Source organism: Mustela putorius, unplaced genomic scaffold (genome assembly GCF_011764305.1).
Source record: "Mustela putorius furo isolate JIRA1106 unplaced genomic scaffold, ASM1176430v1.1 tig00003834_pilon_pilon_pilon, whole genome shotgun sequence".
Lineage (NCBI taxonomy): Eukaryota > Metazoa > Chordata > Mammalia > Carnivora > Mustelidae > Mustela > Mustela putorius.
Window position 1 is genome coordinate 128,468,150 of NW_025421987.1, and position 12,946 is coordinate 128,481,095.

General features: G+C 42.6%; 2 protein-coding genes across 4 annotated transcripts in view; one reads left to right on the forward strand and one right to left on the reverse strand.

Moving 5' to 3' along the window:
- The window catches only part of CTNNB1 (catenin beta 1), a 39,353-nt gene extending 37,787 nt beyond the window's left edge, over nucleotides 1–1,566 (reverse strand). For all 3 annotated transcript variants that reach the window (XM_004754227.3, XM_004754226.3, XM_004754225.3), the window contains exon 1: nucleotides 1,362–1,566. The gene's annotated coding sequence lies outside the window, so the exon portion shown is untranslated. The remainder of the gene's footprint in view (nucleotides 1–1,361) is intronic.
- Nucleotides 852–5,473, forward strand: LOC101678367 (basic proline-rich protein-like). The gene is made up of 3 exons (XM_045088147.1): nucleotides 852–1,337; nucleotides 1,658–2,321; nucleotides 2,944–5,473. The coding sequence occupies exons 1-3, from the start codon at nucleotides 852–854 to the stop codon at nucleotides 2,994–2,996; spliced, it is 1,203 nt and encodes a 400-aa protein (XP_044944082.1). The 3' UTR covers nucleotides 2,997–5,473.
- Nucleotides 5,474–12,946: the final 7,473 nt, after the last annotated feature.

Consider the following 12,946-nt stretch of genomic DNA (forward strand, 5'->3'; position numbering starts at 1 on the left):
TTCATGATACAAAGCTCTCATTTCACTAAAACCACTCCTCGATTTCCTTTTGCCGACCTCTGCATACCAGCAGGCCAGTCTCTCTTCATTCACCACTCACAAACTCAGGGGGGGAGGGGAGACCACAGATGTCTGGAAGATAGAAAGTATGGAGACAATGCTCCCTCCAAAAGGGAACAGAAAATGAAGGGAACAACTACACCCAACTGCTAAAGCTTTTAAGTTTCGCGGATTCTGAAGCAGGCTTTGAGAACTTCCAAAGCTCTGTTCAAAATCCTCTCCCGAGACAAAACACTGAGAAAAGTTGCAACACCTGAATTTTATTTGGTAAATTTCGTAGCGAGTGAAAAATTCACTCTGCTGAAAGGAAAACGTGCTCTAAAAATCATGTTTAGTTGCCATAAAAGTATTTGAATAAATCATTTCTACCAACAAGATTCTCGAAGCACTCAGGAGCTGAATCCCGCGGCTCACTTGATAAATCGTAAGCCAGTCGCCCTGGCCCCCCGCCCGTTTTTTTTCCAGGGTCTCACACCCACCGCCATAAATCCAAGACTCCCAGTACGTTGCATGCCGCTTTCACTCACCCACACGATACAAGAAAATATAGGTGTAGGACATGAATTTATATGTGCAAACACTACTGACGCATCCCACCGCCTGCACTAGTAGTTTGGTTTCTCTAAGGTTTAAAGTTGCTTGGATCTAAACAAGCGCCAGCGCCAAACTCACATAAGCGGGGCATTTAAAAAAGGGGGGGGGAGCAAATCTCTTAAGAATTCTCTTAATTCGTCCTTACAACGAAAGAGGAAATCCCAACAGAAAGTCTACTGGCCCTATCGACCCAGCAGATGGGACCTGGGTGGCGTCCCAGGCCCAGAGTCCGTACCCCAACTCCCGGCTGGGGCTGGGAAGGCGGAGCCCCCTACCCCCGTCCCCACCCCGCCCCCCACCCCGGTCCGAAGCATCCAAAGGCGCAGGGTCCCTCCCCCAAACTCGCCCGCGGCCGGAGCCCCGGACGGAAACCACAGCCTCCCCCACGCCCGCCCCCGCCGGTCATCAAGCTCCTGGACTCGCCCTCGCGTCGCCCCCTCCTCGCCAGCGGCGTCCCCGGGGCCCCGAGGAGCACCGCGACCGGAACCCGGCCCTGGCCGCCGCCCTCCGCCCCCCGGGCGAGGCCCGCCCCCACCGCCTCCTCGGCGCCCCCAGCCCGCACCCCTCCCTCCGCTCCCCACCCCGGGCCTCCGCGCCGCGCCGGGCCCGGTTCCCAGCCGCCGCCGGGACCGCGCGCCCGCGACGAAGTTTGGCTCCGAAGGAGCGGGAGCAACCCCGGAAGGGTAAGGAAAGGAGCGCCTAAGCACCTCAGGGGAACAGGCTCCTCCCGCCGCTGGAGTCGGACCGTCCTCGGCCTGCGGTGGCGGCTCGGCGGGGACTGGAGCTGCTCCTCGGACCTTCCTCCGTCTCCGCCTCCCCTCGCTCTCAGCTCCTAGGGGTAGGATACCGCAGCTGCCACAGACCGAAAGGCTTAAAATGGCGCCGCACAAGGAGCTCTTATAAGGCGCACAGTGGCCGCTGTATCCTGCCGCCACCGGCGCAGCGCGGAGCGTTCCGCCGCGCGAGGACAAGGGGCGGGGCGCGGACGAGCGGCGGAAAGTAGTCCCCGCACCGCCCAGCTCCCGCAACCGACCGCCCCGAGGCGGGGCGGGGTGCCCGCGCGCTCTCCTGCAGTTCCCGGGGCAAGAGACTAGAGACTGTCCGGCGGCGCGGCTCTGGGTGGCGACCCGTGAGGGCGCAGTGGTTCGAGGCGGGGAGCCCCGAACCCCGCAGGCTAGGGGGTGAAGGGAGGACGGCACTGGGAGCCACTGTCCGGAGCCCGGCGCCCCCGCCCCGCGCGGGCCCTGACCGTGAGAGCGGACGTGGGATTGCCGCGCGCTTCCAGCTGCCTGCGGGCGGTGGCCTCTCGGCTTCGGTCTCCGGGGGTAGGGGGGAGGCGGTGGCGCGGGCGCTGAGATCGGGGCCCGCCCGCCCTGGGCGCTGGTGGGCGCCGCCGCCGCCCGGCTGTCGGGTCAGGGAACTCCGGCGGGCTAGGGCTTCCGCGGTGTTTGCGGTCTGGGCCTCACACTCCCCGCAGGACTGGCTCGCGGCATATCACCCCAAAGCCCCACGCTGTCCGGGTCGTGGATCCCACATCCCGACCGGGTTGCTCAGCCTCAATCTGGAAGTGAACCGCCGGGCCGGACCGCCAGCGATCCCCCCTCCCGTAGGCTGTGAACTCTCCTTAGAATGGGCACCTAGTCCGCAATTCAACAAGTCCTTAACGAGTACGTGCTGTGAACAAATGACTGATGGAAATGAATTAGCTCTAGAGCCCTGTCAATTAGGTTAATTCTTACAATTCCATTTTTATTTGATTTCACAGTGCTGCTAACTATCAATAGATTTATTTGTGGGGGTGTTTCTTTGGAGGAAATACATTTTGAGAAATCGATTATGTTGTTTATGGAAGGAGTTATCAATTAGTTTTTGATTTTTTAAAACTGATTTCCGATTCCTCAAAAACATTTTTTTAATTCGTCTTAATAGCTGGAGCTGGGTCTTCATTTCCCTTGGAAATGTTGTGATTGTCATCCAGCAAGATTGGCATTTGTCAAAGCTGAAACAATTATGATTGATTCAGTTTCTGTGGTCCATTGTTTTATGTTTATTTTTACTCCAAAACAATGGAGACTGCAAAAGCAACAGTGAAAGTTGTCTGGAGGCTTTTATGCCTATACTTAATGCATGCACACAATAGATCTTTATACATAGGTACAAGGAGGAAACCTACTTAATCACTCTTCACTCATGGAGTACAATATGTAGTTTTAGGCAAGCTAATGCTTCAGGGCCAAGATATTCTTTAAATAATTGTGTTTTTTCCCCTTGTCTTAAAACTACATACAGTGGTAACGTTTAACTGCTATGACCATACCAGTGGAAAAAGTACACACACTTAAGATGATGTTCGGTAAGATCCATTGTCTAGAATTACTTTCTCATTTGTTCCTTTGCTAGTGATTCTGTAGAATTAAATAAGCCAATGGTGGTGATTAACTCTGCTAGTCAGAATTCAAACAGAAAAAGTTATTTCATCAAAGCAGTGTTTCCCATATAAACTCTAAAGTGTAAATAGCATTTCCAGGCACTGACCCCCCATTTTAACCCTTATATATAGTATTAAAGAATACACAGTTGATTGAGTACAGTCACATTTAAAATCAGATGATTGATTAATCAATATTTGAGGAATTTTTTATGGATGTCTCCTTTTTCTACATTGTTTTTGTAGTGTTTTTGTTTCTTTCCTCAATAAGACACTGTTAAAACTGGTTAAGACATATTTGCACCATTTATACATCTAAAGGATAAAAACCCTTCTGTGTTTGTATTTCTTTATTCAGATGCCGAAATAACTGAAGTGCTTTCTATCATTTGGATATATTAATATAAATTTGAAATTAAGATTTTTAAATCCCTGCTTATGCTTTAAGTGTTATTAAAGGAAATGTAAAATTTGCAACAATGCAGTAAGCTGTTTTTCCCATCAAATTAAAGTGTATTGAAGAATTACTGGGTCACTACCATTTAAAAAATTTTTTGTTGAATTTAACATATTGCTCAGAATTTTTTACTTACTTTTCTCAAACAACAGAAATTGTTCCAATTGTCTCACCAAAAATATGACATGAATAACTTCTGTGAAATGAAGACAAACGCTATCATTAAACCAAGGAGAAATGCAAGCATCAAAATACCTGATGAGCTGCTGAATTAAGTGATTTTATAAAAATGATTTTTCAAAATTGACCTTGGGCAATATGTTTCATAAAAAAAACTTGGTTATCTTTTTACACCTTTTTCTTCTAGAGCCGGCCATTTGGGTTTGACATAAATTAATCCATTTTAATGCAAAAGACTGCATTCAACAAACAAACAAAAAAAATGCAGAAGACAAATGGTTTTAAATTTCAGGCTCTGTGCCTAGAAACCCAAAGTGTCTCCAGCTGGTTTAACAGAGGAAGTATTACTTGTCATGATATTAAACCATTGGCATATCAAGCAGTAACTACATGGAACTTGAATGTAAAGCTCCCCTTCACTAAAACACCTGCTTTTGAATCACCTTTAGGCAAAGAAATAAATGCCCAGATTGCTTGTGTACTTCCAAAAGAAACATTAATCAAGTCAGCACTGTAAAGAAGGCCCATTCACTTTTTGGATAGTTAACTATCAAACCCATTAATTAAACATTTATTGAGCACTAAGACAATGAGCTTCCTTTAGAGAGAGGAAAATGAGTGACTGGCTTCTTTTGACTAGGTCCCTTATATTAATGTATAATTGTAGCTGTTAATCAATCTGACTTAAAAGTAAACAGAGACAGTAAAAATAAGAGCCGTGAAGCGAGGGTGTGGTCTCGTCTAGACTCTATATCCAAACCTCCTTGGGAAGAAACCTCTCCCAGCAGAAAGGTAAGACTACACAATATTCCATGCACTTACAAGCATTAAGTCCCAATTTCTCTAAGAAGGTCTGTTAAAAATATTTCTTTCTGACAACGTGAAAACATTGGACAAAAAATCAGATCAGCTTTTCATTTAGCAGCTCATCAAGTGGGCTATTTATGGATTGGGACTTTTCATTTGCAATACCTCATCTCAGGGTTCAGTGTTATCTTTTGATTTCTTTCCAGCTGAACAGGCTAAGTAGTTGTAAATACCTCTTGTCAGACTACATGGTTGGCTATTCTCGCTCACAGAAGTAATCTAGGAACCCACTGGGCAAATTCGGGCGGAGAGCCACTGTGGAAAGCTTACATCTGGTGTGCACTGCAGAGGGAGGGAGGGGCGGTGAAGGTGGGAGGCGATGGCCATGGTGGTGGCCGTGGCAGCGGCAGTGGTAGCTATGATCATGGCGGCTTCAGTTATGCCAGGAACAGGCTTCCTGCTTGGAGTTACATGTTCTCGAGGCCTTCCTTGGTTTGACACAACAGTCCTTGCCATACTAAGGAAGCACAGTTAATGGCTACCATACAAAGTGTGAAGGAAAAGCAATGGAGACATCATCCATGATATTCAAAGAACACAAAGGTATATGTTTCTCAATGTTTCTAAGAATTAAGACAGATACCACTGCATTGCAAAGAAATCACGCTTTGGAGACATACTCCCCCCACCCCCAACACACACACACACACACACACACACCCCTTTATTAAAAATTTCAAAATGGTTGCAGATATCTCATTCACAAGAAGGTTAAAGGCGTTTCCCATCGCAAGAAGGATTAACTTACCGGAGGATTCTGGGACTGCAGATGTATACTGCGGCAAAATCCTAAATTCATCGAAAAAAATCATTTCTGGACTCCAGCTGCTAAAAATAATAGAATTATAGTAAATCATGGATAAGATTAAAACAAGCCATTTTCACATCCCAAAGTGTTCAGAAAAAAATGATTCTTTTCTTTTAACTCATTTCTTAAACAATGCAAATTTTAAAGTAGCTTTTCTTTCCAGAGCACGCAGCGCCATGAAATCGATAATTTTTGATCTTTCGGTTAGTAGGCAATATGGTGAGCTATTGCAGGGACTGCAGGCAGCAGACATGTTCTTGTCAGCTAAAAATTTTCATATTGTTTTTGAATCCATTGAGATTTGTAGATGTGATATCACCGGTTTTTTGTTTTAGCCTGCACTGGGCTATGGGGACGCAAACTCAGTTTATCGACATATACATGTCTATTGCTTTATATATATTAAAAACAGGGAGTCTTACTGGATCTTAAACAAAAAATTATGTAAAAGGAGTGGCTGGTGTGATTATAATCCCATCATGCAGGGTCCACGGTTCCCATTTAGTGAAATTTCGCAGAGGGCAACTTCTTAAGAACATCCCTGCTGTGCAGAGTGAAAAGCATGAACAAACCAAAGACAGAATTCATCTGTGTTTATATTTTACAAACAATGAAAAACCTACTCTTTGTATGCCTCTTTTCCCCCACCTTATTATTTCATGAAAACTGCAGCATTTTCCCCGCCCCCATCCAAACACTCACCACCCCAGCACTGCAGTGTTCCGTCCCTCTTTTGCTTCTCCTTCGTCTTCTTTTTCGCTTTCACAAATTCTGCACGCGCCATCTTTGTGTGGGGTGATTCTTTGCTAATTTCAGTTACCCATTCTCTTACAAATCGGTTCAGAAATAGAAAATTATAGTGCGCTTTGGGACTTAATTTGCCTAAATTTCTTTCAGTCTTCCCTTCTGACATAGAAAAATGGAAACGACAGGGGGGAAACCAAAAAAAGAGATATTTCTATTATTTCCATAACCTGTTGTATACAGTGGTGATAAAAAAAATATTATTAACATAATAGCAACAGCTGCAGCCTAAATAGAAGCTATGAGATAATTAATGTGCTACAACAAATTAATTTGCTGCAGGTGCCTCTGCTGTGAACTGAGTAACCCATGCCATATAAAGTCTAAATACAATTATGATTCCCCACACACACTAAAACAAAATACAGAGCAAAATGTCTTGTTTGGTAAATATAATGCATGCCTATTGTAAAAAAAATAAATAAAATCCTCCCCAGCCCCTTTCCCCCGGCCCTCATCAAGCCATCTCAAATGGTTTAGTCATCAGTGGTAAGTGTGGAGTTGGATCTGGTGTGTATGTGTGTATGTACAGAGGTGGAGGAGATGGTGTTTTTAAGCATGTGGAGATTTAATGCTATGTCCTAGTTGGAAAAGGGATGGACCAGCTATAGATTTCTTTTGAAAAAATTAGAGATAGTTCATAATATTTAAGAGCTCACTTGGTTTTAAAACAAAAATTAGGTGGATTCATGAGTATAGCTGGAAGAAAAAATAACAGTGTTGAGCAGTTGTCCATCTGAATTAATCTTTTTAAAAAATCATTCATCTTATAAGAGAGAAATGTGTAGTGTGGCACTCTTCATTGATGTAAAAGAGAGTTTTTGTTTTTTGTTTTTACTCTCACTTGCTGTCAAGTTGAGCATTTATGGAGAATGGTTGCTGGTTATATTGCAAGTATGTGCCAAAAATACAATGTGTCAGGGCAACTCAGACAGGGGCCTGGAGAAGGTCACAGTGCCAGAAGCAAATGCCCATTTTCTGTTTTGCACCACTCAGCAAAAATGAAATTTGGGCCTAGGAAAATGGAGAAACATACAGATTAAATTTTATCTAACTACTTGACTAAAAAAATACTCTTGAGTAAGGATCTAGTCATTTCTGACTTTTCTTCCAATAAAGCCATGAAAGAAATGATATTTTTGTTGTGGTTGCAGCCTCAGTTCGTTGTTTGTTAAAAACCAAAAAGTATACATTTTAGCATGGTCTAAGTATTCAAGGCTATTAGTTATTAAAATCTATTTTATCGGATGATCTTCAGTTTCAATTCTAAATCTTACAATAAATGATATTAGTTCCTTAAATAATGGATAGAGTGCTATGGCATTTTAATTTGACTTTGCAGAAATTTTAGTTCTAGGAGATAATATAAGATTATTCTAACATAACACTGTTCCAGCTATCCTCAGAAAGGAGATTGCATGTGTGCAAGTTTTCTTTAAAATAGATTTTTATTTCCCATGTTCCTTTTGGGTGGAGAAGCAGTACTTGTCACTATCATTCTGATGCAGAAGTGCTGTACGTTTGTCCTGCCATTTCTCATGCGGTGACGGAGATGCATTTTACTCCATCTTTCTTTTGTTTATACCAAAGCTGCTTCATAAGCCATCTTCACATCTGCTCATATTTTGAATTTATAGTTAGAGAATTTGATTGGGGGGGGAAATAAAAAGAAACAAAGATTATTTTCTTTTAAAATGAGAAGAAAGAAATAGGCAATTCCTTGGTAAAAAGGAAAAAAGTTGACAAGTTTGTAATATATACATCTCCTCCAGGATTTTCCAGTAATTTTTATGTCAGCTGACTGTGTCATTCCACACAAATGTAACCGTCCAAAATCATATTGTTCTATAAAATTGTGATTTTGAAATCAATTAGGGAAAAGAAAAAAAAGCTTTAATTTCTTTGACTCTGACCAATCATCCATTCAAAATATTTTTCCTCCTACCATAAATTGTATTCAAATCTAAGCTGTAAGAAATCAAGGTAGAAAATGTCTAACACACACATTTCTCTTTCCCATTCCTATTCTCTTTTCACAGCATAACGACTGCTGGTCTCTCAGCCCTGCCTCATGTGACTTAGTTTTTGGAACCTGTATTCTTAGATTGTCAAGACAAGTGACACTGTGCAGGTTCTGAGCAAAAAAAAAAAAAAAAAAAAAAGGTTGTTGTTGAAAGCCAACTCCTTTTGGGGTGGTTTTTTACACAGGAAAAAGCTGACTAGTATAGCTAAGATGATTCCATTTGGGGCTTGTTTTTACCACTAACTGATCATTAGGATTAATTTCCTAATCTTGATCCTGAGCTGGGTTGTCTTCTAAAACAAAAATTTCTAATGATTTTGCATTGTGCAGTCTTTTTACTAAAATAACTATGAGTATGCACCCTCTAGATGTATATTTATTTAAATGAAACACATGTACTATTGTAAATGCACACATGAAATATCAGTGAAGCTTGACATTTTTTTTTTTAAGATAAAAAGTAAATATAAGAGTTGCAGTATTTTATTTTTTCCTCCCAGTGAATCCTCATGTGCACCTTCTGGGTTTTATTCACTCCACTCAGGACTACTTGTTAAAATTCTGAAATCTTTCATATAATCTGCTTTTAAGGCATTATTTCACCCAATTTGAATGGGTGCAATTCATTTTTTAAAAGTAAACTCAGAGCTTTATTTATCATAGTTGCTGATAATTGCAGAATTCTTTAGGGAATTACATACTCATCTTTTCTGTTAACTGGCTTTAAATAAACCCTCCGGTAAAAACTGCCATTCACGTTTCTAGCCAATGTACCTGGAATATATACTGGTTGATGGAGTCTCTTGCATCGCTATTTTCTCTTGGTATTTAACTCTTTTGTGTGGGTGTTTGCTGTGTCTCCTTCTTTAACTCTGTTTCGACAAGGTGTTAACGTTTTCAACCAGGAGGATTGAGGGTGCCTTCGGATATCCCTCATGTGGTAATAGTTGTCCTTTTAGTGCCTATTGATTGAGAATCCACATGGTGATAAAAAAGCTCCTATAAAGTCAGTAATGCTTTAAACAAATTTATGTTTTATTAATCCCAGTAGAATCGACATGAATTTGAATACTAATCACAAACATATGGGGAAGACTCATTTTGCAGTGCACAGACCGTTCGTAGAGCCCCTATGGGTTTTTGGAGCCCGTGCTTAACTTGGTAGTGAGAAAACCACAGTGGTAAGGAAAACAGGAGACACAGATTCTACTCTGCTTGCACAAGCCATTGTGACCCAGGCGGGCTCTTTAATCTCTCGGAGTCTTGGCGTCCCCTTTGCAGTGGCAGTCCCAGGAATCCAAACGGCAGCTTCCATTTGCTGAGCTTCTGCCAGATACGAAGCTCTGCCTTTCACAATCCAGGGATCTTCACCTTTTCACATAGAAGACCTCTTTTAGCCATGTCAGACGGGGGGGTAGGGGAACGTTATTTTCCCTGTTTCACATTTGGAGAAACTGAGATTCAGGGAAGTTAAAGAGTTTGCTCAGGTTGCAAGAACTGGAATTAGAACTCCAGACCTGTGTTGTCTGGTCCAGTAGCTGCTTGTGGCCTTTTTAATTTAAATGGAAATAGATTAAAATTACAGAGTTAACATTCAGTTCCCGAGTCTCATTAGCACATTGCAAGCACTCAGTAACCACGTGTGGCTACCATAGTGCACAGCACAGATAAAGAACCATTGTCACGGAGATCCACTGGACAGGGCTGAACTAGACCAACTGCAAAGCAAACCTGTACTTCCACTGCTGGACTTAACTCCTTCTTACCCATTCGTCCCTTTGCTCATTCACCGAACTAACATTTCCTGAATACTTACTACCTGCCCGGCACCATGTTGGACCCTGGAGAGTTGTCTCATTGTGTTGTCCAGAGCAAATGCAATACACATTAGAGAGCTTCTTAAGCTGTAGGGTTCTAGATAAAAGTGTGATACTTGTGTTGTAGTTGCTATAATGCAGTGGGATTCCACTTCACTGAGGGCAGGGTCTCTGTTACTCTTCTTGGAGTCCTGTCCTTCTTTCGCCCCTCTGCTACTCGGCAGGGTGCAATTCCTATCAAAAGTGAATGCGGAGCTTCCCATAAGAAGGACGTATATCCGTTTCACCCATCTTCTAAACCTTTTTCCCAGATTTGGCCATTCATTACATGGTGCCCATCACAATATGCTCATCATATTGTGAGCAACATGGTGGCTGGAACCCAGGCATGAGGTCTCAGCTCAGTCAGAAAGATGCTTCTGCTTGGGGCTTTGACACGGGAGCGAGTGAGAGGAAGAAGCTACAGCACATTTAATATCTGTTTCCTACATTAGTATCACTTCGCTGGACTTGTGATGAGCATTCTTACAGGCATCCTTATTTTTGTCCACCCAACTCAACCCCCTCCCCCCTTAAGCCTCCTCCACCTGCCATTACCACCGGAAGACACATGAAATGAATGCCTCTGACATTTTTGGCCTTTTCCAGGTGACAAAGTTCTATGGTCATTAACTTGTAAAACATGGTCTCAGTTTATCTATATTTCTATCTTCCGCTGAAGGTAAAAAGGCTCCTCCCTATCCCAGCTAGGACTATGAAGAGAGTGGGTTCACTCCTTCCTCTCCCCATCATATCTGCCTCACTGCCTAGCTGCTGCTGTTCACCCTTCTGGGGTTAGGGCTAAGAGGGATGAGGCATTTCCTCAGACTGGTTACTGTCATAAACTGGCTTTTGCTCTTTGGGTCTGGCCAATGTTGAAAGGTGGCCCTGTTATGGGCATTTTTGTGGGTTTGTTGGCAGCTCTCCTGATGGGAATGCTCTATCACTCTCTTGGGCATAGTGGGACTCCACAACCTTAGGGTCCTCTTCAAGGATCTGCCGCCAATCTTGGTATCTAGTCCTTTTGATGTCCTCACTGTGCCCAATTCTGGGACATCTGCATCTCTGCCTGCTGACCTACTCCACACCCTCAAAAAAAAAAAAAAAAAAAAAGCTGCCATATCTCCATGGTGCAGTTGAAACTTCTGGTCTGACTTCCCGTTCCCCTAAAGATGGCAGAGGGAACCAAATCAGAAATATATAACACAGACTGAAAAAGCTGCCTAATTCCATATCCCCCCATATCCACATTCATCAGCATTTCTAAGTTTAATTTTTGAATTAAATAATGTATTCACAATTTTATACATATTTCACCCTATCCACAACTTATACCCATAAAACCCTCACCTTTGCATTGTCTTCTGTATCTCGCCAGTTTCTCTATGCATATATAAGTCAATTTGAGTTTGGTTTGCTTACCTTTCACCACCCTTCTTACAGAAAAGATGGTATAAAATTCTCTACCTTCACTTTCGTCACTTAACAACATATCTTGGAAATCTCACCACATCGACACCCCAGAGTAATGCCTCGTTTGTTTTTATAGCTGCAAGGCCCTCCACCATACCTCACTTCATTTAGCTAGCCCCTTCACACTGATGGACATTAGGCTGTTTCCAAGAGTTTGTCACTGCAAATTGTGCTTCATGAATAATCTCGCCCACGTGCCCACTTGCTAAGTGCGCAAATCTTAACTGTCAAATTCCCAGAAGTGGGACTGCTGAGTCAAAGGGTATCTTCACCACAAGAAAAGAGTCCTTATTAGGAACTGTCAGATTGCCAATAACTCACTGGCACTCACAAGTGCCATAGGCATCATAACAATTTCCATTCTCACTAACAAGACACGAGAGTGCCTGTTCGCTGGCAGCCTCGTCAATGGAGGAGGAGGAGGATGCCTTGCCCCACCCATGCCTTCTAGACTGTCATCTCTATATTGTAGCTGCAACTCTGCCCCAGGGCTTTTTTCTGGCTTCCAGAAGCTGGGTTGGTCCATGCGTGAGTGTGGAAGAAAGGGCAGAAATGCCGGAGAGTTAATTCTCCACAAGTAACCATCAAAAGCAATGGTCAAGCAGTTGGTAGATAACCTCCCCTGCGTTCTCACCTGTGGAAGGGATAAATCGGATGTGTGTTCTGCACTGTCCTAGTTGAAAAGCCTAGCTTCTGATGCCCTTCCTGGCAATTGGTCTGATAACACAGCCAGTCACAACTTCTTTCCCTTCTCCTCACTTTCCTGCTGGCCATTCCAGTGATCACCTCCCAAAGAAACTACTTCCACTAAACTATTTGTCTCAAGGTCTGCTTTGGGGAAAATCCAATCTAATAGCTGGTCTCAAACATTTGCAGCTTTAGAAATATCTCAGTGTAATTTAAATTTGCATTTATCTTACAAATGTTATTTTCATATATCTGAGCTATTTTTATTTCTACTTCTATGTACTGATGGTCATATCTTTTGCCTATTGTCTCTTCAGTTTCTATAAAATCAACAGGAAGATTTGTGATATGAATATTTATTCTAGTTTGTTCTTTGTCCTTATGGGGTTTGTAAAATGTTTTATTTTCTTCACCCCACCTTTTCTTCTGCCTCCTCTTCTTTCTTTTTCTTGCTGTTCAGAAGTTTTTATTTTTATGTAGACAAATTAATATTTTCTTTTGTCTTTTCTGAATTTGGAGTCATGGTAAAATGCTTTCTTTCATCTTAAGATATAGAAGAAGAAATTCATGTCTTCTGATAACATGTAAGTTTTTAACATATTTAATTATATATTTAATCCCTTTGGAATTTATCCTAGTAAATGTTCATCAACTTTTACCTTTGTTGTGCTTTTTCTTCTCTATGGTCTCTCCCAGGATCACCCACTGC

Coding starts and splice junctions, on each gene's coding strand:
- LOC101678367 (XM_045088147.1), top strand. CDS start 852: ATGGGACCTGGGTGGCGTCCCAGGCCCAGAGTCCGTACCCCAACTCCC. Junction 1,338..1,657: donor GCGGGAGCAACCCCGGAAGG/GTAAGGAAAGGA, acceptor GGCGGAAAGTAG/TCCCCGCACCGCCCAGCTCC. Junction 2,322..2,943: donor ATTCAACAAGTCCTTAACGA/GTACGTGCTGTG, acceptor AACTACATACAG/TGGTAACGTTTAACTGCTAT.